Below are 25,245 nucleotides of genomic sequence, written 5' to 3' on the forward strand. Positions count from 1 at the left end.
TGGTCACAAGGATAGGCCATGGAGAACTGACCTCTAAAGTTTCTCACTCAGGCAAATTTCAGTATAATTAGTCAGATCTACTCTGACTAGAAACTGGAGTGCTTGAAACAATTTACTTAGGTTTATTTGAGATAAGTGCATTTAAATTCAACCTCTTTTAAGTGTTTCTGTATTTGTTGGGGTTCAGTTCAGTTCAGTTCAGTCGCTCAGTCGTGTCCAACTCTTTGCGACCCCATGAACCACAGCACGCCAGACCTCCCTGTCCATCACCAAACAAATTTATTATAAATGAATTTTGAACCTTGGCATTTATAGTAAATATTCACCAAAATTTTGTTTTAATTTTGAATTACTAATTATAATATTTTTCCAGATGTTTTTTGCTATTTGCTATTTGTTTATTTGCAATACTTAATTTGAAAGTTCATATATAAACATGAAATTGAAAAGAACAGAGATGCATACATCAATGTATTATAATAGACAATAGATTCTAAATAATATAATGTCTGTGTATATTTTAAGGAAAAGATTAATTTTCCACCTCGTAAAAAATTATTAGTGAACATCTGCTGTTATTTTGTACTTTTGAAACAAGATTTCTGAGCCAAAATTCTTCACTTCTTTATTTGTACTTGGAAGAGTCCCTGTTCCAGTATATCAGCCATTCTCAAAACTGCCAACTTGGTTCATCAGAATGAACTCATCATTGTATCGTCTGTCAAGAATATCATACTCAAACTCTCACCTATTGGATTTTTACTTTATAATTTACATACATGGTCCATAAAAACAATATACGCTTCACTACTGAAATGAAAAGTGAAAACGAAAGCTCTGTGTTTGACTTCATCCTCTTGGGCTTCTCTAATTTTCCTCAACTCCAAGGGCGGCTCTTTGGAGTGTTCTTGGTTGATTATCTGGTGACTCTGCTGGGAAATGCCATCATTATAGTTGTCATCTCCCTGGAACAGAGCTTCCACGTTCCCATGTACTTGTTTCTCCTGAACCTGTCCGTGGTGGAAGTGGGTTTCAGTGCAGTCGTCATGCCTGAAATGCTGGTGGTCCTCTCCAGTGAAAAAGCTAAGATCACTTTTGCAGGTTGTTTTGCACAGATGTATTTCATTATTCTTTTTGGGGGGACTGAATGTTTTCTCCTGGCGGCAATGGCTTATGACCGATTTGCTGCAATCTGCCATCCTCTGAGCTACCCAGTGATTATGAACAAAAGGGTGTTCTTGAAATTAGTAATATTCTCATGGGTCTCATGGATCATGGTGGCTACTGCGCAGACCTCATGGGTTTTTAGTTTTCCTTTTTGTGGCCCCAATGAAATTAATCATCTCTTCTGTGAGACTCCCCCAGTGTTAGAGCTTACGTGTGCAAACACCTTTTTGTTTGAGATCTATGCATTCACTGGCACCATTTTGATTATCATGATTCCTTTCGTGTTGATAATTCTGTCTTACATTCGAATTCTCTTTGCCATCCTGAAGATGCCATCAACCACTGGGAAGCAAAAGGCCTTTTCCACCTGTGCCTCCCATCTCACATCTGTTACCCTCTTCTATGGCACAGCCAGTATGACTTATTTACAACCCAAGTCTGGCTACTCCCCAGAAACCAAGAAGGTGATGTCCTTGGCTTACACTTTGCTCACACCTCTGCTGAATCCACTGATCTATAGTTTGCGAAACAGTGAGATGAAAAGAGCTTTGATGAAATTATGGCGAAGAAAAGTGGATTTACACACATTCTGATTGTGCTGAGAAGGCATAGGGTATTTGGTCACTGCTCAACGGAACTCTACTTAAATTTAACAAGTGACCAAACATTCTGCATTTCTCAGCATGAACATATATAATTTGCTTAGTTTTTCAAGTTTGACAATACATTAGGAATTTCTCTTTCAATTGTTGTCATTCAGTTTTCATTGATGATATGTTTTGATAACATATAATACAACAGTTTATCTGTTTCTCTATTATAAGTATCCAAGATATTACTGGATTATTGTTATTAAGATGAAGGCTCAATAAACATCTAGTTCCATATGTTCATGGTCTTCCCTGGTGGCTCAGACAGTAATGAATCTGCAATGCGGAGACCTGGGTTGGAATGCAGGAGACCTGGGTTCAATCCCTGGGTCAGGAAGATCCCCTGGAGAAAGGAATGGCAATCCATCCAGGGTTCTTGCCTGGGAAATCCCAGGGACAGAGGAGTCTGTCAGACTACAGTCCATGGGGTCCCAAACAGTCGGACATGACTGAGCGACTAACACTTTCTCTTTCTATATGTTCATATGTACTGCTATTCTATTTCTATATGACAAATTCCTCATGTGCTTATAAATTTTAATTGTTATGGCAGAATTACTTTTCAAAATCATTGTAATTCTTCAAACTTAACCAAAGGCTCACTGTGACAGGGTAGAGCTTCAAGAGACCAAAAAATAGATGAGATTTTACTTTCTGCAGTGAGACTCTTCCATAAATATGTAAATAAAATTTAGCTAATTGGGGGGAACCAAACTGTTCTACTTAAGGGTCTCACACAGAATTATAATTCAAAACAGAATTTCTCTTGATATTTTCCCATATAGTCACCCAGTGTTGGGGACCAGAGAATTCCATGGGAACTTCCTGAAGTCTCATTTGATACTGTTAGTATCTTTCTTCACTTGCAGACCATAGTTGTTAGAGACTTTTGTTAAATTTCCCTTTATAGTCTCAGATTATAGACATTTTGTTTATCCACGAAGGATGGTTCTTTTTTTTTTTTTAATTGTGGGAAACTAAGTGATTTTTGTGCATATTTTCTAAGGCCGTTGAGTCATATCATCAATGGTGTGATCTTCCTCAGGGTAATTTCTCATTTTGCCACATTTGGAGCATGTAATGCTTGCTTCCTCCTTTAATGTTGCTATTTGTACATAGAGAGGGGAGTGCATTATTGAATCTACATCATAGGAGCTTCTGTTCTCCTTAGTTTCTGCTCCAGGGGCAGTAATAAAGGGATAAAAACTATTTCCATTGTCATTCATCTGTGAGAAATAATTTGTGATTACTAGAGCCTCTGCCAAAAAAGTGGAGCGTGAAACCATGAAATTGGAATTTCACACACACAATAAAGAAATTTCATCATTAAATGGTTGTAACAAGTTTGAGTAATATTTGAATCTTGTATAATCTTCTTTTCAGTAGGGCATTAAACAGGCATTTGGAAGTCCTTTTAATCAAATGCTGCCTCTGAGTGAAGTTTCCTTCTCATAGCCTTTAGAGGGGCCAGTTAAATAAGGCCATTTAGGAAAAAAAAAATCTCTGAAGCCTAGTTCAGTTCAGTTCAGTTCAGTCGCTCAGTCGTGTCCGACTCTTTGCGACCCCATGAATCACAGCATGCCAGGCCTCCCTGTCCATCACCAACTCCCGGAGTTCACTCAAACTCATGTCCATCGAGTCGGTGATGCCAGCCAGCCATCTCATTCTCTGTCATCCACGTCTCCTCCCGCCCCCAATGCCTCCCAGCATCAGAGTCTTTTCCAGTGAGTCAACTCGTCGCATGAGGTGGTCAAAGTATTGCAGTTTCAGCTTTAGCATCAGTCCTTCCCAATGAACACCCAGGGTTGATCTCCTCTAGAATGGACTGGTTGGATCTCCTTGCAGTCCAAGGGACTCTCAAGAGTCTTCTCCAGCACCACAGTTCAAAAGCATGAATTCTGCGATCAGCTTTCTTCACAGTCCAACTCTCACATCCATACATGACCACAGGAAAAACCATGGCCTTGACTAGACAGACCTTGGTTGGTGAAGTAATGTCTCTGCTTTTTAATATGCTATCTAGGTTGGTCATAACTTTCCTTCCAAAGAGCAAGCGTCTTTTAATTTCATGGCTGCAATCAGCATCTGCAGTGATTTTGGAGCCCGAAAAAATAAAGTCTGACACTGCTTCCACTGTTTCCCCATCTATTTCCCAAGAAGTGATGGGACCAGATGCCATGATCTTTGTTTTCTGAATGTTGAGCTTCAAGCCAACCTTTTCACTCTCCTCTTTCACTTTCATCAAGAGGCTTTTGAGTTCCTCTTCACTTTCTGCCATAAGGGTGGTGTCATCTGCATATCTGAGGTTATTGATATCTCTCCTGGCAATCGATTCCAGCTTGTGCTTCTTCCAGCCCAGTGTTCCTCATGATGTACTCTGCATATAAGTTAAATAAGCAGGGTGACAATATACAACCTTGATGTACTCCTTTTCCTATTTGGAACCAGTCTGTTGTTCCATGTACAATTCTAACTGTTGCTTCCTGACCTGCATACAGCTTTCTTAAGAGGCAGGTCAGGTGGTCTGGTATTCCCATCTCTTTAAGAATTTTCCACAGTTTATTGTGATCCACACGAAGGCTGATCGCCGAAGAATTGATGCTTTTGAACTGTGGTGTTGGAGAAGACTCTTGAGAGTCCCTTGTACCGCAAGGAGATCCAACCAGTCCATTCTAAGGGAGATCGATCCTGGGTGTTCATTGGAGGGACTGATGCTAAAGCTGAAACTGCAATACTTTGGCCACCTCATGCAACGAGTTGACTCACTGGAAAAGACTCGGATGCTGGGAAGGGTTGGGGGCGGGAGAAGAAGGGGACGACAGAGAATGAGATGGCTGGATGGCATCGCCGACTCTGTGGACATGAGTTTGAGTGAGCTCCGGGAGTTGGTGATGGACAGGGAGGCCTGGCATGCTGTGATTCATGGGGTCGCAGAGAGTCAGATACGACTGAGCGACTGAACTAACTAACTAACACAGTCAAAGGCTTTGACATAGTCAATGAAGCAGAAATAGATGTTTTCCTGGAACTCTCTTGCTTTCTCCACGATCCAGCGGATGTTGGCAATTTGATCTCTCGTGCCTCTGCCTTTTCTAAAACCTGCTTGAACATCTGGAAGTTCACGGTTCACATATTGCTGAAGCCTGGCTTGGAGAATTTTGAGCATGACTTTACTAGTGTGTGAGATGAGTGCAATTGTGTGGTAGTTTGAGCATTCTTTGGCATTGGCTTTCTTTGGGATTGGAATGAAGACTGACCTTTTCCAGTCCTGTGGCCACTGCTGAGTTTTCCAAATTTGCTGGCATATTGAGTGCAGCACTTTCACAGCATCATCTTTCAGGATTTGAAATAGCTCAACTCAAGCCAAATATACAATTTGTTTTGATTTTTGTTCTTCTTTTTCTTTTTGCATGTACTTTCATTCATTGGCATATACTCATTCATTCATTCAATGAGTTTGTTAAGATGAGTTTTGATGAGACTGTGACTGGGGAAATACAGTTTCTGATCTTGATGAATTTATGGTTTATTGGATGATCACTAACTTTGGAGGATCACAGAAGTCACATTGATCTCTGTCCCATCCCAGGGGAGGAATAGAAGTTGATCTGGTAAGGTTCAAAGTTTGATGGCACATGTGATGATTTCAGAGTTACATTGTTTCTCCATTTGGTACCAACTGTGACAAAATACAGCTAATTTATAATTCTACTCCAAAAAGTAGCAATTCAGGCAACACCAGCTTCAACTTCATGGCAGCTAGTAAGATTCTTGAAGTCATGCTCTCCTGGCCTCGCAGGTGACACCAAAATTTCCAACCACAATCAGTGTGGAGAGGAAAAAGGTGAACATTCAAAATGTAAATATTAGGATGTCTCTTCTTGCTTCAAATATCTCAATGGGTTCCTGCTATATGTAGGAAATAAAATCTTAACATGGCTATAGAGCCCAGCTTGATTTGGTCCCTGCCCATTCTTTCTCTTACTTCAAGCTGCACTTCGGCCCATTCACACAGCCATCCACTCATCTACCCATTTCTGGTGCGATGTCTGCTTTCAGTTTTATGAAGTCACTCTCCTATTCTTGCCTGGAGCTGGTAAAAAATGTCTTCCTCCTCATCTGATGTGTTTTTCACTCCACTTTACTACTGATTAATTCTTATTCTTTCTTTATATTCCCCTTAAAATATGTTCTTCCCTTGAGATGACATCCTTGATTCCCCAAACCACAACTTCCCTACCCACATTACTCACCTCTCGAATATCCTGTCCTTTCCCTCATAGACCTTTATTAAATTTTATTTAATACAGCAAAATGGGATTTTCTTCTCCTCTTGATAAATTGCACCTGGTTGCCAAGATAACAACCAGAAATGGCTATAATGCGACACAAGTGATGAAGAGCAGACATTCTTAGCTTAATTGGATTAATGTAAGACAAATGCTTCAAAGAAGTTAATCTTCACAGCATAAAATCTGCTTTTTTTTTTCCTCACCTTTTAATTCTAAAGCCAGATCGTCTTCATCTTCCTTACCTCTGAAGAGTTCTACTTGCCTTCCTTCCCCAACAGTAGGAAGCAGAGAGAACGTAGAGAATGAAGAAAAGTACCTATACTGGGGTAGCATCTTATTGGTGAGGGTCTAACAGGTCCTTCCTATGACCACAGAGTTGATTATGAGGTGTCCCTTGAGAGTCTAGCATGTGACCCACACACGTAGCTTAGAGACTTTAGAGGAGCTGCTGTTGAGTCGTATCTCGTGTGGACTTTATACCACTTTGAAAAATGTAACTTGAAACTGTAGTAAACGACAGGATTAAAATTCTTTTTGCTTCTGAATTTACAGTTGCCTGGCTGATTTTAGATACATTTTGTATATTCTACTTCTTTCATTTCCATTATAAGGATCTTATTAGCTTGAGTTTTCCTTATATAATTATTAATACATGTGTGATCTGTGTATCATTTGGTTGCTACACTCCATAATACAAGCTTTCTGAGGGTAGTGATTATATGAATTTCTTCACTCCTGTGTTCCAGTTTCTTCATACAGGGCCTGGGATAGAATAAGTGCTAAATAATACTTTTCTAACTAATAAGAAGATGGCAGTCTGAGGTAAGATGTTAGTCTCAAGTCCTGGAGCAGACCTAGAGGATGGGACAGGCACAAGAGTTAAGCAGGAGCTGGTAGTAGAACAGTCACTGAGAAAATCTTAGGAGGGATCTGAGGGGAGTTGGTGGAAGAGATTGTTCAATAAACTGTTTTTTCAAAAATCTATGCTCAAGTTACCTAGAATGCTCTGTTGTATTCAGCTCTTTCATGATGTAGTCCATGTCAATGAAATGATTAGATCAGGGGACTCATAATATATTAGGATCTCTTGACATGTTGGTGTAGCCAGTTATAGGGGATGTTCACTTTTCTCTGACTTGAAATATGACACATCTGTCACAAGTTTCAGTATCTCAGATCAAAGATCATCTTAAGTATCTTAGAAAGTATGTGATGTTTCAGTTCAGTTCAGTCACCCAGTCGTGTCTGACTCTTGGTGACACCATGGACTGCAGCACACCAGGCCTCCATATCCATCACCAACTCCTGGAGTTTACCCAAACTCATGTCCATTGAGTCGGTGATGCCATCCAACCATCTCATCCTCTGTCATCCCCTTCTCCTCCTGCCTTCACTCTTTCCTAGCATCAGGATCTTTTCCAGTGAGCCAGTTCTTCACATCCGGTGGCCAAAGTATTGGAGTTTCAGCTTCAACATCAGTCCTTCCAATGAACATTCAGGACTGATATCCTTTAGAATGGACAGGTTGGATCTCCTTGCAGTCCAAGGGACTCTCAAGAGTCTTCTTCAACACCACAGTTCAAAAGCATCAATTCTTCAGTGCTCAGCTTTCTTTATGGTCAACTCTCACATCCATACACGACTACTGGAAAAACCATAGCCTTGACTAGACAGACCTTTGTTGGCAAAGTAATGTCTCTACTTTTTAACATGCTGTCTAAGTTGATCATAAATGTGAAGTTTGTCTTCCCCTATAATAAATATAACAAGCAGTAGTTTCACATCTTCTTGAATTCCTCTCCTTATGGGAGCTGTTTGACTTTCAGAGTAGTCTATGCACTATTCTAGCATTCAGGGGAGCCATCTACATTCTCTTTGGGTTCAAAGCTGGCTCCCTAGTCTGACAGTCAGCTAAACATATGTGTTCAGAGACCTTGTTAGAGACCTATATCCTTCAGATACACACACACACATACACACACACACACACACACACTCATGCCTGTGTACAGGCCATCACTTGGCTGCTGCCAACAGAAGCTGGCTGAATCATTTAATCTACGTGATTGGATGTTAATGTAGGACACAAAGATCTTCACACTTCATGCCTACTCTATATGTCCATCTACATGTATCTATCTTAGATCTCCTTACTGCCAAACTTCCTTTCTTTTGTTTCCAGTCCAAGGCAAAAAACTCTCCTTCTCCAGTCTAATGTACAGTAATAGCCACCTGATCCAGTACCCTCAGGCTCCAGTACCATGGGTTTTCCTGCCCTCCATTGGTATAGGCCAGCTAGATCTTGCAGTTCCTTTGTGATACAGTCTCTTTTTTCATTATCTGGTCCAGTGTCTCTGACTGGGTTTATATGACTTAACTCTATGTATAGGCCTGGATTCCTAGAGTGGAGATGAAGGTAATTCATGATTATCTTCCTGAATCTATCTTATGTAGTCTTCCTGCTCTTATTGGGGGAGGGATTGGCAAGTTCTGAATCATCAGAAGGTTCAGAGATATCTTGGAGGGAAAGTCCTTGGAGACATCCATCCAGATTTCCCATTCCATATGTAAAGCTCTTAGATTTTTTCCAATTCCAACTCCAACCTTGGCACAACAGACATTTCTTGATTAAGCATTGAACTATCTTTGAAGTCTAGCCATTTAATACCCTGGATTTGATTTAGCTTTTTCTGCTTGGCCACTGCAAGAGATGAGGCTTCTTGTGAAGTACTGAAAGATTCCTTGGTTCTCATACTTAGTTTTCTATGGTGTTGATTATGGTTACCTTTTTGTTATTTATCTGCAGGCATCAAGTAATAGAGTAACAACTGTATAATTCTATTATTCTTTGATTTATCAACCCCTCTTTCTTCTTACCTTTCAATACCTGAATCATTTCACTATCCAGACATTTCCCAACAGGGCTACATTATTCCAGGTCACCATCTTGAAAGCTTTTACTACTGAACGTCTTAGTTGTGCCAGGAGATGTCTATGTTTCACATAACAAATGAATGGGAACTATAAGACCAGTCAGATGTTAAGATTCAGTCACCAAACCCTATTTTATAGCCTCCTGTTGCTAACTACTTTGAGTACTGTCTGTGTTCCCTGGCTTTTCTAGGTAGCAGATACTAAAATGGAGTTAGGAGTGCAAACAACTGGATAAGAAAAAACGCTGAAATAAGACTAGGCAGGAATAAACCCCAACAGCCAAGAAGACCTGGAAAAGTCTTCTAACCCCAAGAGGGAGCTCTGGATTGTCCTTATGGATCAGAGGTGGATAGATCCTTGTTCAATATTTGACTCTGAGAATAGTGTGGTCTTGGCAATCTTGATCAACAAGAGCAAAGCTAGAGGAACCACACTTCCTGATTTCAAACTATATTACAAACCATAGTAATCAAAACAGTATGGTACTGGCATGAAAAGACACATATACAAATAGAACACAATAGAGAATCCAGAAATAAACTCATTCATATGTCATCAATTATTTTTTAACAATGAACCAAGAATGCACAATGGGGACAGAATAATTTCTTCAATAAATGGTATTCAGATAGCTGGATGTTCACAAGCAAAAGAATAAAATTGGACTCTCATCTTATACTAAACTAAAAAATCAACTCAAAATAGGTTATAGATTTGAAGGTAAGACCTGAAAGAGAAAGCTCCTGGAAGAAAATCTAAGGGATAATCTCTTTGACACTGGTCTTGGCAATGATTTCTTGAATTTGACAACAAAAGGAAAAAATCAACAAAAGCAAAAATTAACAAGAGGGACTATATCAAACTAAAACACTTCACAGCAAAGGAATCATTCCATCAGCAAAATGATAGGCAGTCTATGAAATGGGAGAAGCTATTTACAAAATAGATATCTGGTAAAGGGTTAACATTCAAAACATATAAGGGGCTCACACAACTCAAAAGGAAAACACAACCAACTTGATTAAAAAAATGGGCAGAGGAACTGAATAGACAATTTTCAAAGTAGACATACAGATGACCAACAGGTATGTGAAAAGGTAGTCAGTATCACTAATCACAAGGGAACTACAAAACCATAGTGAGATCTCTTCACACCTCTTATAATGGCTCTCAGCAAAAGCAAAAGATAAGTGTTGGTGGGGATATGGAGAGAAAGGAACCCTTGAACATTGCTGGTGGGAATACAAATCAATGCATGACTGTAGAAAACAGTATGGAGGTGCTCAAAAAAATTACACCTAATATTAACATATGACCCAGTAATTCCACTTCTGGGTAAATAATATTCTAAGGAAAGGAAATCACTGTCTTAAGGAGATAGCTGCCCCATGATCATTGCAGCACTATTTACATTAGCCAACACATTGAAGCAACCCAAGTGTGTCTATCAGTGGTTAGATAGTTAAAGAAAATGTGGTATTTACATAAAAATATATACACAATAGAACATTATTTAGCCATAAAAAAGGGAATTTTACCATTTGTGACAACACAGTGGACCTCAAAGGCATTATGCTAGGTGGAATAAATCAGAGAAAGGCAAATACTGTATGATCTCACTTCTATGTGGAATCTAAAATAACTAAACTTGGAGAAACAGAGAACAAATGGTGATCAGCTGAGCTGGGGGGGGAGTGGGAAAAATGGGTAAATGAAAAGGTACAAACTTTTAGTTACAGGATAAATATTTCTGAGGAAGTTGGAAGGAAAGTTATGATCAACCTTGATAATATATTAAAAAGCAGAGACATTACTTTGTCAACAAAGGTCCGTCTAGTCAAGGCTATGATTTTTCCCATGGTCATGTATGGATGTGAGAGTTGGACTGTGAAGAAAGCTGATCGCTGAAGAATTGATGCTTTTGAACTGTGGTGTTGGAGAAGACTCTTGAGAGTCCCTTGTACTACAAGGAGATCCAACCAGTCCATTCTAAGGGAGATCGATCCTGGGTGTTCATTGGAAGGACTGATACTAAAGCTGAAACTGCAATACTTTGGCCACCTCATGCGACGAGTTGACTCACTGGAAAAGACTCTGATGCTGGGAAGCGTTGGGGGCGGGAGGAGAAGGGGACGACCGAGAATGAGATGGCTGGATGGCATCACCGACTCTGTGGACATGAGTTTGGGTGAACTCCGGGAGTTGGTGATGGACAGGGAGGCCTGGCGTGCTGTGATTCATGGGGTCGTGGAGAGTCGGACATGACTGAGCGGCTGAACTGAACTGAACTGAATATATAAGATGATGATGATAGTTAGCAACACTGTGTTAGATATCTGTGAGTTGCTAAGAGAGTACATCTTGAAAATTCTCATCAGAAGAATGAAAATTGAGGTGATTGATTAAATTTACTGTGGTAATTATTCTGCAACATATATTAAAGCATTAAATCATGAACCTTAAATTAACTCAATATTTTGTCATTTATTTATTGATAAATTTAGATAAAACATAAAACAGCAAAAAATTAAGTATATTATTCATTACTGCTAAGGTGATACGCATAAAGTATAGAAAGCATGGCTAATTGAACATACAAGGAAAGTGCAGCAAGGACTGAGTAAACTTAGATCCCTATGCTAGTCCTGCTTGCCATGTTCTAGGTTTTTGATAATAATAATGACAACAATAATAAATTTGGGCTCTGTCAAGGGTCAATTATTTTAACGATAATAATAATGAGTTTTAGGGGTTTTTTGCTAATTGTTGTTTTGAAGTTTTATTCCAAAGTATATTGTGTGTATGACTATCAAATATTTGCATTTATTGCTCTTTCCTCACTGACAAATAATCAATTTTGTAAAGATCCCAGAGATATTTTGGTAGGAAAATGTATAGTTAGCAAGGTAGAAAGTGTTCTTTCTGTTCCATAGTTACTCTCTCATTACCATGTTAAATGAAAATGTTATTAAAATATTCCCATTTCTATGTCTTTGTTTTTTATTTGCTTTGCCAATCATTGAGAAAATATGTTAAATCTCTATTTTGATTTTTAAAAATAAATTTATTAGTATTGGTTTTGAATTATAGCTTGATATTAATCTTCCTTCCTTTGTATCCCCTTGCATGTATCTGAAATGCATTTATCTGGTCTAATATCCACATTAGAACATGTATAAATTGTGATTCTACATCTTGATGATTTCTCACAAACTTCACATTACCTGGGTTACCATCACCTACATCAAGAAATAGAATATTTTAGTATGTCAGAAGGCCCTGGGATGGGATTCATGGGGTATGAATTATGGAACTCTCATATCAGGCATCCATTTCCATGCCTGATGCTTGTGATGGGTTCATGCATGTGGTGTTATCCCACCATAATGAATGATATGGGAGGGATTTTTGGATTGGATTTTGTGATGAAAATTCATTTCCCTCAGTATAACTGGTACATTTCTCACCAGACACAGATTGGATAGAATGAATCCCTAAGTGTTGTCAGCCTCATTGATGTCGGAAGGGGTAAGCTTCCTTGAGAATGGAACAGGCTACTCCAGGAAAGCAACAATAAGAAGCAGACAAAGAGAACCTGCAATCCAGCCTCATTATCCAGTTCTGGACAAAGACCAGCCTGCATATTCATTAATCTTTTCACTCTGCTGGACTGAGACAATAGTCTCCTGAATTGTTTAAGCCAGTTTAGATTGATCCCAGAGTCCCTTGATTTTCAGGTTTACTCAATAAGTATAATAATGCAAAATATAAAAATCTTTGTGGGAGGTGGGATGGGAAGTCAGCCAGGCATTTTACAAAGAGTCTTCCATCTACCTGTCCTAATTTATAGCTCATCACTGCACAACTGTACCTCCACCCAGCCATCCCCCCCCCCGCTCCTCTGCCTCACTTGCCTTTGCTCACACCCTCCCCTCACTGCTTTCTTCTTTTCCCCTTTTAAACCTTTATTCAATCATTATTTACACCTCCTATTGAGAGATGTCATGGTGCAATTGAATCTCTTGTGTTGGGAAATGTTTATTCCCTATAGGAATATGATGGAGTGGTGCTCCAGGTTTTATGCTCTTGAGCTTTGTCACCTGAGGGGCCAAGTTTAAACCTCTTTAGTTATTGTGCAAAAATACAAGAAAGCATGTACGAACTGACTGCAAGTTCTCCAGGGATGGGTTCTTCAGGGCATGTGATTCAATGTCATATAATACTCTGGAATCAGTGCACTGAATCACTGAGCTGTGTGATGAGGATGTGGCTTTTGACCAGAGGTCAAACTTCTGATCATGTAGCATGAATATTATTATATTGAAAGTTCACCCCTCCTACCTGTTTTGTTGTGGCTTCATCTTTATGTCTTCAGTTGTAGAAGATCTTTTGTGATAGGTTTCTGTCTTTTTCACTGATGGTTGTTTTACGTGTTGTGATTTTGGTGTGTTCATGAGAAGAGGTGAGCTTAAGTCCTTCTACTCTACCATCTTGAGCCTCCAGGCTCTTACTTGGGAGATTCAAGGTAAAAAAGTGGAGATTCTTGCTATATGCTTGTCGGTGGGTTTTTCATTTACAGTTCATCTTCTATTGATAGTTGGAAATGCTGTTGAAGTGATCTCAGTGATCAGGAATCACTGAACACAGCTGACACATTTGAATCAGTAAACTCTTTGGTATTGATGCTATTCAGTTTTGCTCTTTTCAGAGAAAAAATTTGAACAGTAATTAGAGGTGTGTATTCGGAGGGCACTAATCATCTAGTCTTAGAAGATTTTCACTGGGAAGGAATGGGTAAATAAGTCCAGCTCAGATCTTTTTCAACTGGAAGGTTGAAATCTAGAAAAGAGAGTGATCTGCCTAAGTATTCCATGTCAGAGAGCTATTAAGATAGCATTAGGGTCTCTAAGTTATTAAGTGGAGCATCTATGCTGCTGCTGCTGCTAAGTCACTTCAGTCGTGTCCGACTCTGTGTGACCCCATAGACGGAAGCCCACCAGGCTGCCCCTTCCCTGGGATTCTCCAGGCAAGAACACTGGAGTGGGTTGCCATTTCCTTCTCCAATGGAGCATCTATAGTCAGCTGCTATTTACGTTATGAACATTTTGTTTTTTAACATGCTTTTAATCAGTCCTTTAGAGGTTTTCCACTTTGTGTTGTTGTTGTTCAGTTGCCAAGTTATGTCTGACTCTTTGTGACTCCATGACCTGCAGCACGCCGGGCTTACCTGTCTCTTTCCATCTCCCGGAGTTTGCCCAAGTTCATGTCCATTGCATTGGTGATGCCATCCAACCATCTTATCTTCTGTCACCCTCGTCTCCTTCTTTGTATGTTTGTTTGTATGTATAATTTTCTAGCGCTCAAAACCTATCCACTTTTAAAATTTGTAACTGAATATGCATTGTTATTTCTCTCCATTAGAAATTCATTTAAATACTTGGTCTGCAGAGTCTATTTTTATTAATTTAGGAGTTTTTCGACAACAAAAATGCAATTTATAGACGTCTGATTTTAGTACAGGCCTATAGCCAAACTCGGAAAGAGGTCAACTTGCCTTCTGCTGTTTGCTAATATTCTAATGACCTCTATTTAAGACATTACGTATCTTCAACTTGCTGTCTTTGTCTTCTTGGATTTCTCATCTCCCACAGTTAACTTCCATTGATTTTTACAATGTCACAGAGAACCAGAAGATCTCCATTGCAGTGCTAAACTGTCACCAAACACATTTTGATTTGAGCAAGTTAGCCTTCCTCCTGTCTTTCTCCTGCCTCATTGCCCTTCCACCCTCGACTGCTTGTAGTTGTTCACCCCCATCTCTCATTCAGAAGTAATCTTTTCCTCCTTGAAGTATCTAATACGTTTGTTATTACCCTTGTTCCCAATACTGTTTATACTGATTTTACTTTTCATGTAGATAGAACATTCCTATAAAGTTGTCTACATTTTCCTAATTTTTGTTTTCATTTATTCAAGAAAAATTGGTTTAGCATTCGTTATGCATCAGAAACTCTTGTAGGCATAGTGAGTATAAAGCATAATCTTTGCAATCCTGGGATTTATATTTAGTGAGAGAGATAGTGTGTGTTTATATATATATACACACAAATATATGTGTAAATACAAATCAGTAGGAGCTATTGAAAAAAATAGAGCACGGTGTGAGAGGTAGGAGTTACAAGTACTGGCTTAGGGAGTGAGACCCTATTTTCCATTTTAGGTTGTGTGGTTTGCTCTCTGTTGAACTCTGGTATCCAAGGTTTGTCTCAGAGTATACAGGCTAAAAATGGTAGGTGCTCAATCAGTGTTTGTTGAATAATTAATGATTAATTGAACACCTTGATGAGAAATTTAATGGTAAGAAAGAGAAGAGAATGAAAGAGAGAGAAGGAAACTTTAAATTACAAGTTTGCAGTGAGTAAAACTTGGGCTTTTCCTTAAATCATTATGTCTTAAGGTTCCACCAATGAGAACTGACACCACGTGTTTCTCATCTGGCAAGTCCCAATATATTTGACTTACTGGCAAAAATCAATGGGTATAAAGCCAGTTCACATAGTTATAGATCACCTCAGGTAGGAATATTTAAATTACACCTTCTTTGTGTGTTTCTGCAGAGAGTTGTCACTTTTAACCAAGCCAAGGACAATCATTTTGAACTAATGAATAGTTTTAAAAAGTATATATCATCTTTGTTGTACTTAGACTTATTAGAATTTCATAAAAATTTTTTGTGGGTTATCTTTTTCCATTTGTCACTTTTTGAAGCGTTGTTTTTAATTGAAAATTTTAATTCATTGAACTTTTATTGTGGTAAAATATATGTAATATAAGTTTTACTACTTTTAAGTGTACAATTCTGAAGTAGTAAGTACCTACTGCATTTTTATATTTATGGAAGTTCAAATTGTCTCACCTCTTCTATTTTCAAAAATCTTTAAATATTTATTAGTTCAGAGCCTTTTGAATGAAATGAGGAGAGTGCTAGCCTACATTTGCTTTCCTCTTATGGGCCTATGTTCTGATTAGCATAAGCAAACATGAGCTTTATTTTTTGTGGTCTTAAATTTCATATTTACATAAAGTAGAGAAAATAGATGCTACCTTTAGCAGTGTTTTATGAATGGGATCTAAGTTACAGAATATTCCTCTTTGCTTTAACACTGAATTTGATTTTCAAACTATATGGTATTTGTAATAAAACTGATATTATTTTGTATGTATCAGACAAGATTTCTAAGTCACAATAATCAGTCATTCTCCAAAATTGTCAAACTAGATTTCTATCAGGATGGGCTCCTTTTTACATTTTTTGCCAAGATTGTTTGGGTTGAATGCAGATGCTGACTCAGAACTATCAGATTGTGACTTTGTTCTTTGTAAACTATGTTCCTAAAACAGTACATGCTCCACTGTTGACATGAAAAGGCAGAACCAAAGCTCTGTGTTTGACTTCATCCTCTTGGGCTTTTCTAATTTTCCTGAACTACAGAGGCAGCTCTTTTGGGTGTTCTTGGTTGATTATCTGGTGACTCTGCTGGGAAATGCCATCATTATAGTCGTCATCTCCCTGGAACAGAGCTTCCACGTTCCTATGTACTTGTTTCTCCTGAACCTGTCCGTGGTGGAAGTGGGTTTCAGTGCAGTCATCATGCCTGAAATGCTGGTGGTCCTCTCCAGTGAAAAAACTGTGATCACTTTTGCAGGCTGTTTTTCACAGATGTATTTCATTCTTCTTTTTGGTGGTACAGAATGTTTTCTTCTGGGGGCAATGGCTTATGACCGATTTGCTGCAATCTGCTCTCCTCTGAGCTACCCAGTTACTATGAACAAAAGGGTTTTCACAAAATTAGTTATATTCTCATGGGCCTCAGGGATCATGGTGGCTACTGTGCAGACATCGTGGGTTTTTAGTTTTCCCTTTTGTGGCCCCAATGAAATTAATCATCTCTTCTGTGAGACTCCCCCAGTGTTAGAGCTTGCATGTGCAGACACCTTGTTGTTTGAGATCTACGCATTCACTGGCACCATTTTGATTGTTATGGTTCCTTTCGTGTTGATACTCTTGTCTTACGTTCGAATTCTCTTTGCCATCCTGAAGATGCCATCAACCACTGGGAAGCAAAAGGCCTTTTCCACCTGTGCCTCCCACCTCACATCTGTTACCCTCTTCTATGGCACAGCCAGTATGACTTACTTACAACCCAAATCTGGCTACTCCCCAGAAACCAAGAAGCTGATGTCCTTGGCTTACACGTTGCTCACACCTCTGCTGAATCCACTGATCTATAGCTTGCGAAACAGTGAGATGAAAAGAGCTTTGTTGAAAGTATGGCGAAGAAAAGTGGATTTACATACATTCTGACTATGTTGAGAATGCAGGTTATATTGATTCACTGCAAGACTGAACATTATTTCAATTTAATAGTGGTGAAAATAGTTTATACTTCTTGATACTAATATATTTAATTTGTTAATTTTTCCAAGTTTAAAATATATCAGGATCCCTCTGTTATGATAGTATGTTCACATTCATTTTCTATAGGTGTGTAAGTTCTTTTTTATTGGCCGCTCTGGAGGGGATGTAGGATCTTAATTACCTGACCAGGGATGGAAACTCGCGTCCCTTGCATTGGAGGCGGAGTCTTAATTACTGGACCACTGGGGAACTCCATATAGGTGCATAACTTTGATGCCGTGATATAGCAATTTATTTATCTGTTCTTTTATCACGGATGTTCAGGTTGTTACAGGATTACTGTCATTTAGATGCAATTTAAATAAAGAGCTACTTCCATTTGTTCATGTGTATTGACTTTTTGTTTCTGTATGCTAGATTCCTCAGTCCAGGCCTGATGGGATGAAGAGTATGTTTATTTATGAATTTTAATAGCTGTTGGGGAATTACTTTTCAAAATCATTGTAACTTTTCAGACTCTTCTGAAGGCTTTCTCTGCTGCTCTAACAGGGTAGAGATTCAGTTCAGTTCAGTTCAGTTCAGTCGCTCAGTCGTGTCCGACTCTCCGCGACCCCAGATGAGTTTTCAGTTTAGGGTGAAAAACCTGTTTCATGAATGAATAAACAAAATCCAGTTATTTTGGGAGACCAAACTGTTTCTACTTCATGAACTCCTCAGATTATTATTCAAAACAGGATTTCCTTTGATATTTTTCCAGATATTCATCCAAGGCTGGGGACCAGAAAACTCCATGGAAACTTCCTGAAGTGTCACTTGATACTATTAGTATATTTTTTTCACTTATAGACCCTTTTAGAGACTTTTGTTAAATTTCCCTTTCTAGGTTCAAATTGCCCCCAGACACTTTGTTTATATAGATACAATAGTTATTTTTTATTGTGAGAAAATCAGTGAATAGCCATTTAGGTATATTTTCTGTGGTCCTTGAGTCACACCATTAAAGGTGTGATCTTCCCCAGAATAATTTCTTATTCTTGTAACTTTTGGAACATTTAATGCTTGCTTCCTGTCTTAACATTGCTGTTTGAAAGTAGCTGCTTTGTTAAACCACTTTCCCATGAGGTTATACTGTCCTTAGTTTTTGCTCCAGGGGTAGTATTAAAGGGGTATAACATTATCTCCATTGTCATTCATTTCTTGAATTTTACATCAAAATCAAAAGCAACAAAAGTAGCAAGCAGGATGATATCAAACTAAGAAACTTCTGCACAGCAAAGGAATACAACAACAAAATGATAGGCAGCCTACAGAATGGGAGAAAATAGTTGCAAATCATACATCTAGAAAAGCATTAACATCTGAAATATACAAAAAGCTCACACAACTCAACAGGAAAACACAATCAATCTGATTTAAAAATGGGCAGAAGAACTGAAGAGATAATTTTCCGAAGAAGACATACAGAGAGCCAACAGGTACATGAAAAGGGGGTCAATATCAGTAATCACAAGTGAAGTCGCTCAGTCATGTCCAACTTTTTGCAACCCTGTGGAATGTAGCCCACTAGGCTTCTCTGTCCATGGGATTCTCCAGGAAAGAATACTGGAGTGGGTTGTCATTTCCTTCTCCAGGGGATTTTCTCGACCCAGGGATCGAACCCAGTTCTCCCGCATTGCAGGCAGACACTTGAACCTCTGAGCCACCAGGGAAGAACTACAAATCAAAATCACGAGATCACTTCACACCTGTTATAGCGACTCTTATCAAAAAGGCAAGAGATAAGTGTTGATGAGGATTGGAGAAAAGGGAACACTTGTGCACTGTTGGTGGGAATATAAATTGAAGCATGGCTGTGGAAAACAATGTGGAGTTATGTCAAATAATTGCACCTAGTATTAAAATGCATGCATGCATGCTAAGTTGCTTCAGTTGTGTCTGTCTCTGTGCGACCCTGTGGACTGAGGCTGTCAGGCTTCTCTGTCCATGGGATTCTACAGGCAAGAATACTGGAGTGGGTTGCCATGCCCTCCTCCAGGGGATCTTCCTGACCCAGGGATCAAACCCTCTTCTCTTTGTGTCTCTTGCGTTGGCAGGTGGGTTCTTTACCACTAGCGCCACCTGGGAAGCCCAGCATTAACATATGACTTAGATATTCTGCTTCTGAGTATATATTATAAGGAAAGAAAAATCATTTTCTCAAAGAGGTAGCTGCCCCATGACCACTGCAGCACTGTTTACATTAGCCAAGATGTTGAAACAACTGAAGTGTGTCTATCAGCAGTTATAAAAAATGAGATATATACATATGTACATACATACTTACATATTTACTAGAACATTGTTTAACCATAAAAAGAAGGAAATCCTGTTATTTGTGACAACATGGATGGACCTCGAGGGCATTATCCTGAGTGAAATAAGTCAGACAGATAAAGACAAATACTGTATGATTTCAATTCTATGTGGAACCTAAAACAGAGAACAGATGATGATTGGCAGAGTTGAGTGGTGGGGAGGGGGATAAATGGGTGAAGCTTGTGAAAAAGTACAAACTTCCAGTTATGAGGTAAATAAAGTCTGGGGAAGTAACATACAGTATGGTGACTGTAGTTAATAATACTGTATTGTATATTGTAAGTCACTAAAAGAGGACATTTTATAAGGAAAAAAATTTTTAACTATGTGAGGCGATGGATATCAAGCAAACTTTTGGTGGTAATTGTTTTGCAATATATACATGTATGAAGGCTTTAAGTTGTAGACCTTAAACTAACACAGTTGTCACTGTTCAGTCGCTCGGTTGTGTCCAACTCTTTGTGATCGCATGGACTACAGCACGCCAGGCTTCCCTGTCCTTCACCATCTCTGGAGCTTGCTCTAACTCATGTCCTTTGAGTCAGTGACACCATCCAACCATCTCATCCTCTGTCGTCCCCTTCTCCTCCTGCGTTCAATCATTCCCAACATCAAGGTCTTTTCCAGTGAGTCAGCTCTTCGCATCTGGTGGCCAAAGTATTGGATCTTCTTCAGCTTCAGCTTCAGTCTCTCCAATGAGTATTCAGGATTGATTTCCTTTAAGATTGACTGGTTTGATCTCCTTGCAGTCCAATAGACTCTCAAGAGTCTTCTCCAACATCACAATTCAAAGACATCAATTCCTCAGCACTCAACCTTCTTGATGATCCAACTCTTACATCCATACATGACTACTAGATAGACCATAGCTTTGACTATATGGACTTTTGTTAGCAAAATAATGTCTCTGCTTTTTAATATGCTATCTAGGTTTGTCATAGCTTTTCTTCCAAGGAGCAAGCATCTTTTAATTTCATGGCTGCAGTCACCATCTGCAGTGATTTCGGAGCCCAAGAAAATAAAGTCTGTCCCACTGTTTCCATTGTTTCCTCTTCTATTTGCCATGGAATGATGGGACCGGATGCCATGATCTTAATATTTTGAATGTTGAGTTTTAAGCCAGCTTTTCACTCTCCTTTTCACCTTCATCAATAGGCTCTTTAGTTCCTCTCTGTTTTCTGCCATAAGGCTGGTGTCATCTGCATATCTGAGGTTACTGATATTTCTCCTGGCAATCTAGATTCCAGCTTGTGATTTATCCAGCTCAGCATTTATCATGATGTACTCTGCATATAAGTTAAATAAGCAGAGTGACAAGATACAGCCTTGATGTACTCCTTTCCCGGTTTTGAACCAGCCCATTGTTCCATGGACTGGTTCTGTTGCTTCTTGATGGGTATATAGATTTGCAGGAGGCAGGTAAGGTGGTCTGGTATTCCCATCTCTTGAAGAATTTTCCACAGTTTGTTGTGATCCACACAGTCAAAGGCTTTAGTGTAGTCAGTGAAGGATAAGTAGATCTGCTTCTGGAATTCTCTTGCTTTTCCTATGATTCAACAGATGTTGGCCATTTGAGCTCTGATTCTTCTGCCTTTTCTAAATCCAGCTTCAACATGTGAAAGTTCTTGATTTACGTATTGTTGAAGCCTGGCATGGAGAATTTTGAGCATTACTTTGCTAACATGTGAAATGAGTGCAATTGTGTGGTAGCAGGAACATTCTTTGGCATTGCCCTTCTATGGGATTAGAGTGAAAACTGACCTTTTCCAGTCCTGTGGCCACTGCTGAATTTTCCAAATTTGTTGGCACATTGAGTGCAGCACTTTCACAGCATCAGCTTTTAGGATTTGAAATAACTCACCTGAAATTCTATTACCTCCACTAGCTTTGCTTGTAGTGATGCTTCCTAAGGTCCACATGACTTCGCTCTCCAGGATGTCTGGCTCTAGGTGAGTGATCACACCATTGTGATTATATGGGTCATTAAGGTCTTTTTTAAGCCACTCCAGTACTCTTGCCTAGAAAATCCCATGGACGGAGGAGCCTGGTGGGCTGCAGTCCATGGGGTCGCTACTAGTTGGACAGGACTAAGCAACTTCACTTTCACTCTTCACTTTCAAACTTTGGAGAAGGAAATGGCAACCCACTCCAGTGTTCTTGCCTGGAGAATCCCAGGGATGGCGGAGCCTAGTGGGCTGCCATCCATGGGGTCGCACAGAGTCGGACACGACTGAAGTGACTTAGCAGCAGCAAGGTCTTTTTTGTATAGTTCTTCTTAATGTGTATTGTTGCTGCCTCTTCTCCAGGAAATGGCATGTACACCTAGCAAAGGGTATAATTCATGGCCCTACGTCTTCATGAAATCTCAAAACTGCACATCATCTGTGTTACCATCCACCAACTACATCAAGAAATAGGACATTTCAGCAGTCATAAGGACCCTGTGATGGGATTGCTGGGGTGAAAAGTGAAAGTGAAGTCTCTCAGTCATGTCAGACTCTTTGCAACCCCATGGACTGTAGCCTACCAGGCTCCTCAGTCCATGGAATTTTCCAAGCAAGAGTACTGGAGTGGGTTGCCATTTCCTTCTCTAGGGGATCTTCCCAAACCAGGGATTGAACTTGGGTCTCCCGCATTGCATGTAGACGCTTTACCATCTGAGCCACCAGGGAAATAGGACATTTCAGTATTTATAAGGATCCTGTGATGGAATTGCTGGGGTATGGGGTATGAATCATCAAAAGTACATAAACAGGCTTCCCCACTCTGGTGCATGTGATTGGAATATGCATGGGGTGTTATCCCACCGTGGTGAATGATATAGGAGGGGTTTGTATTGGATCCTGTGATGAAAATCCCTTTTCCTCAGCATAAGTGGTACATTTCCCACTGGACACAGATTAGATAGAATGAATCCCTAAGTGTTGTTGGCAACCTCATTGCTGCCAGGAAGGTTGAACTTCCTTGAAAATGGAACAGTCTACACCAGGAAAGAAGAAATAAAAGTAGACAAAGGGAACCTGCATTCCAGCCTCACTGTCCAGTTCTGGACAAAGACCAGTCTGCAGATTCATTCATCTCTTCATACTTTTGAGTCAATGACCTTTTTAATTGTGCAAGACAGTTTAGACTCATCTTTGTGTCCCTTGATTTTCACAAATACTCAATGAGATCAGTAATTTATGATTATTTTACAGAGAAGGTAATATAATCAGGGAAGTTAAAATATTTGCTCAAAATATACTAACAAATACAGATATTTTGATTCTCATTTTAAAAGTTCTATCTGAAATCATTTGTAATGACATTTTTCTCAAAAATTTTCAGTGGCTCTATATTTCCTGTACGGATGATCAAGAGTTGTTTATTGGGAGGGTGGGCGGATATCCAGACTTTTTACAATGAGATATCCATCTAACTGCCTTAATTGGTTTCCCACCCCTGCATAAATTATACATTCCATCCAGTCATTCCTCCCCCTCTTGCTCACCTGCCTTTGCTCACATCTTTTCCCCATTGCTCTCTTCTTTCCCCATTTATAACCTTATAAGTCATGGCTTCCACTTCTATCGGGAGATGTCATGGTGACATTGAGTCTCTTGTGTGAGAAGGTATTAATTCCCCGTAGGAATATGAGGGAGTGGTGCTCTAGGTTAATCCTCTTGAGCTTTCTCACCTGAGGGCCCAAGTTCAAGCCTCTTTAGTTATTGTGCAAACATACAAGAAAGCACGTATAAAGTGATTCCAAATTCTCCAAGGATGTGTTCTCTGTGACACGTGATTCAATATTATAATGTTCTAGAAACAGTGCACTGAATCATTGAGTTGTGTTTATGAGAAGGTGGCTTTTGACTATAGGTGAAACTTCTGACAAAGCACTGTAAACTTTAAACTGACAGATTCAATAGGTAAGAAAGTGAAGGTTCAGGTGTGTGCTTGGTGGGTTTTCCGTTTGCAGTTCATCTTCCACTGATAGTTGAAGATACTGTTGAAGTATTGTCTCAGTGTTTAGGAATCACCAGACACAGATTATATATTTGAGTCACTTGATATTGATGCTTATCAACTTTTTTTTCTTTTCAGGGAAAAATTTGGAGCAATAATTAGAGGTAAAGTACTTTGCATGCAATAGTAATCAAATTTTAAAGACTGTCACTGCAAGGAACTTGGTAAATAAGTCCAACCCAACCTTTTTCAACTGGAAGGCTGAGATCCAGAGAGGAGTGTGCTACCTAAGTATTCCATGTCAGAGAGTTATCAAGACAGGGTTAGGGTTTTCTAAGTTATATAGAAAAGATAGATTGGCCATGGTCTGTTGCTTTTTCCACCATGAACATTTTGTTTCATATACACTTTTAATCAGTCCTTTGAAGGTTTTCTACTTTGTTTATATGATTCTGTAAACTTTTTAATTTTCATAATCTGTTTATTTGTAAAATTTGTAGCTGAATAGCTACTATTCTTTCTCCGCATTAGAAATGAGTTTAAATATGTGATCCTGCAGTGTCTATTTATAAATGTGGGAGATTTTTGACACCCCAAATATAATTATTATGGTTAATACAGACATCTGATTTTTTAAAAGTTTTATTTTTTTAATTGGTGGAAGACTGCTTTACAATTTTGTGCTGATTTCTGCTGTGCAACAATGCGAATCAGTCATAATTATATATATATATATTTTATTTTGACATGTGACTGTGGCTGAACTCAGAAATAGATGAACTTGCCTCCTGCTGGCTGCTAATATGCTATGATCTGTACTCAATGTCATTTAGTGTCTTCAGCTTATTGTATCTTTCAGTATTCTTCTTAGGTTCCTCATCTTCCAGTTAATTGGTTTTCAAAACATCACGCAAAGCTAGCAGGACGTCATTCTAGTGCTAAGTTGTCAACGAATACACTTTGACTTGAGTGAGTCAGGCTTCCTCCCCTCTCCTTCCAGTCTAATTGCCCTTCCACCCCCCACTTCTTGTGATGTAGTTGTTTACCTTCATCCTCCATTTAGAAATAATCTTTTTCTCAATGAAATGTCTGAACCCCTTGTTTCCCAACACTGTTTATATTGATTTTACTTTTCATGTAAACATAACATTTCTTAAAGGTAGAGTCTGCATTTTCCATTTATTCAAGAAAAAATTGATTTAGTATTTGTTGTGAGTCAGAGACTGTTGTAGGCATTGTGAATATAAAACATAATTTTTGTTGTCCTGGAGTTTATGTTTAGTGAAAGAGTTAGTTTATACATAAAAAATATACATAGAATATCAGTAGGAGATAATAAAAGAACAGAGCACAGTATGAGAGGTAGGAGTTAGAAGTACTGGGTTAGGGAGTAAAATCCTATTTCCCATTTTAGGCTGTGAGGTTTGCTCCCCGTTGAACTCTGGTAAGTGCTCAATCAGTGTTTGTTTAATAATTAGTGATT

The 25,245-nt window shown here is 39.1% G+C and overlaps 2 protein-coding genes across 2 annotated transcripts; both read left to right on the forward strand.

The window, feature by feature from the left end:
• Window positions 1-815: 815 nt before the first annotated feature.
• On the forward strand, window positions 816-1,760 carry LOC129553807 (olfactory receptor 10A3-like). Its single transcript, XM_055422518.2, has one exon. It carries the CDS (start codon window positions 816-818, stop codon window positions 1,758-1,760), a length of 945 nt encoding a protein of 314 aa, XP_055278493.1.
• Window positions 1,761-16,463: 14,703 nt separating this feature from the next.
• On the forward strand, window positions 16,464-17,408 carry LOC129553808 (olfactory receptor 10A3-like). Its single transcript, XM_055422519.2, has one exon. The coding sequence runs from the start codon at window positions 16,464-16,466 to the stop codon at window positions 17,406-17,408; it is 945 nt and encodes a 314-aa protein (XP_055278494.2).
• Window positions 17,409-25,245: the final 7,837 nt, after the last annotated feature.

The sequence above is a fragment of the Moschus berezovskii genome, chromosome 14 (genome assembly GCF_049115385.1).
Source record: "Moschus berezovskii isolate FMDL1 chromosome 14, NW_MosBer_1.0, whole genome shotgun sequence".
In the NCBI taxonomy this organism is placed as follows: Eukaryota; Metazoa; Chordata; class Mammalia; order Artiodactyla; family Moschidae; genus Moschus; species Moschus berezovskii.

Coding starts and splice junctions, on each gene's coding strand:
- LOC129553808 (XM_055422519.2), top strand. CDS start 16,464: ATGAAAAGGCAGAACCAAAGCTCTGTGTTTGACTTCATCCTCTTGGGC.
- LOC129553807 (XM_055422518.2), top strand. CDS start 816: ATGAAAAGTGAAAACGAAAGCTCTGTGTTTGACTTCATCCTCTTGGGC.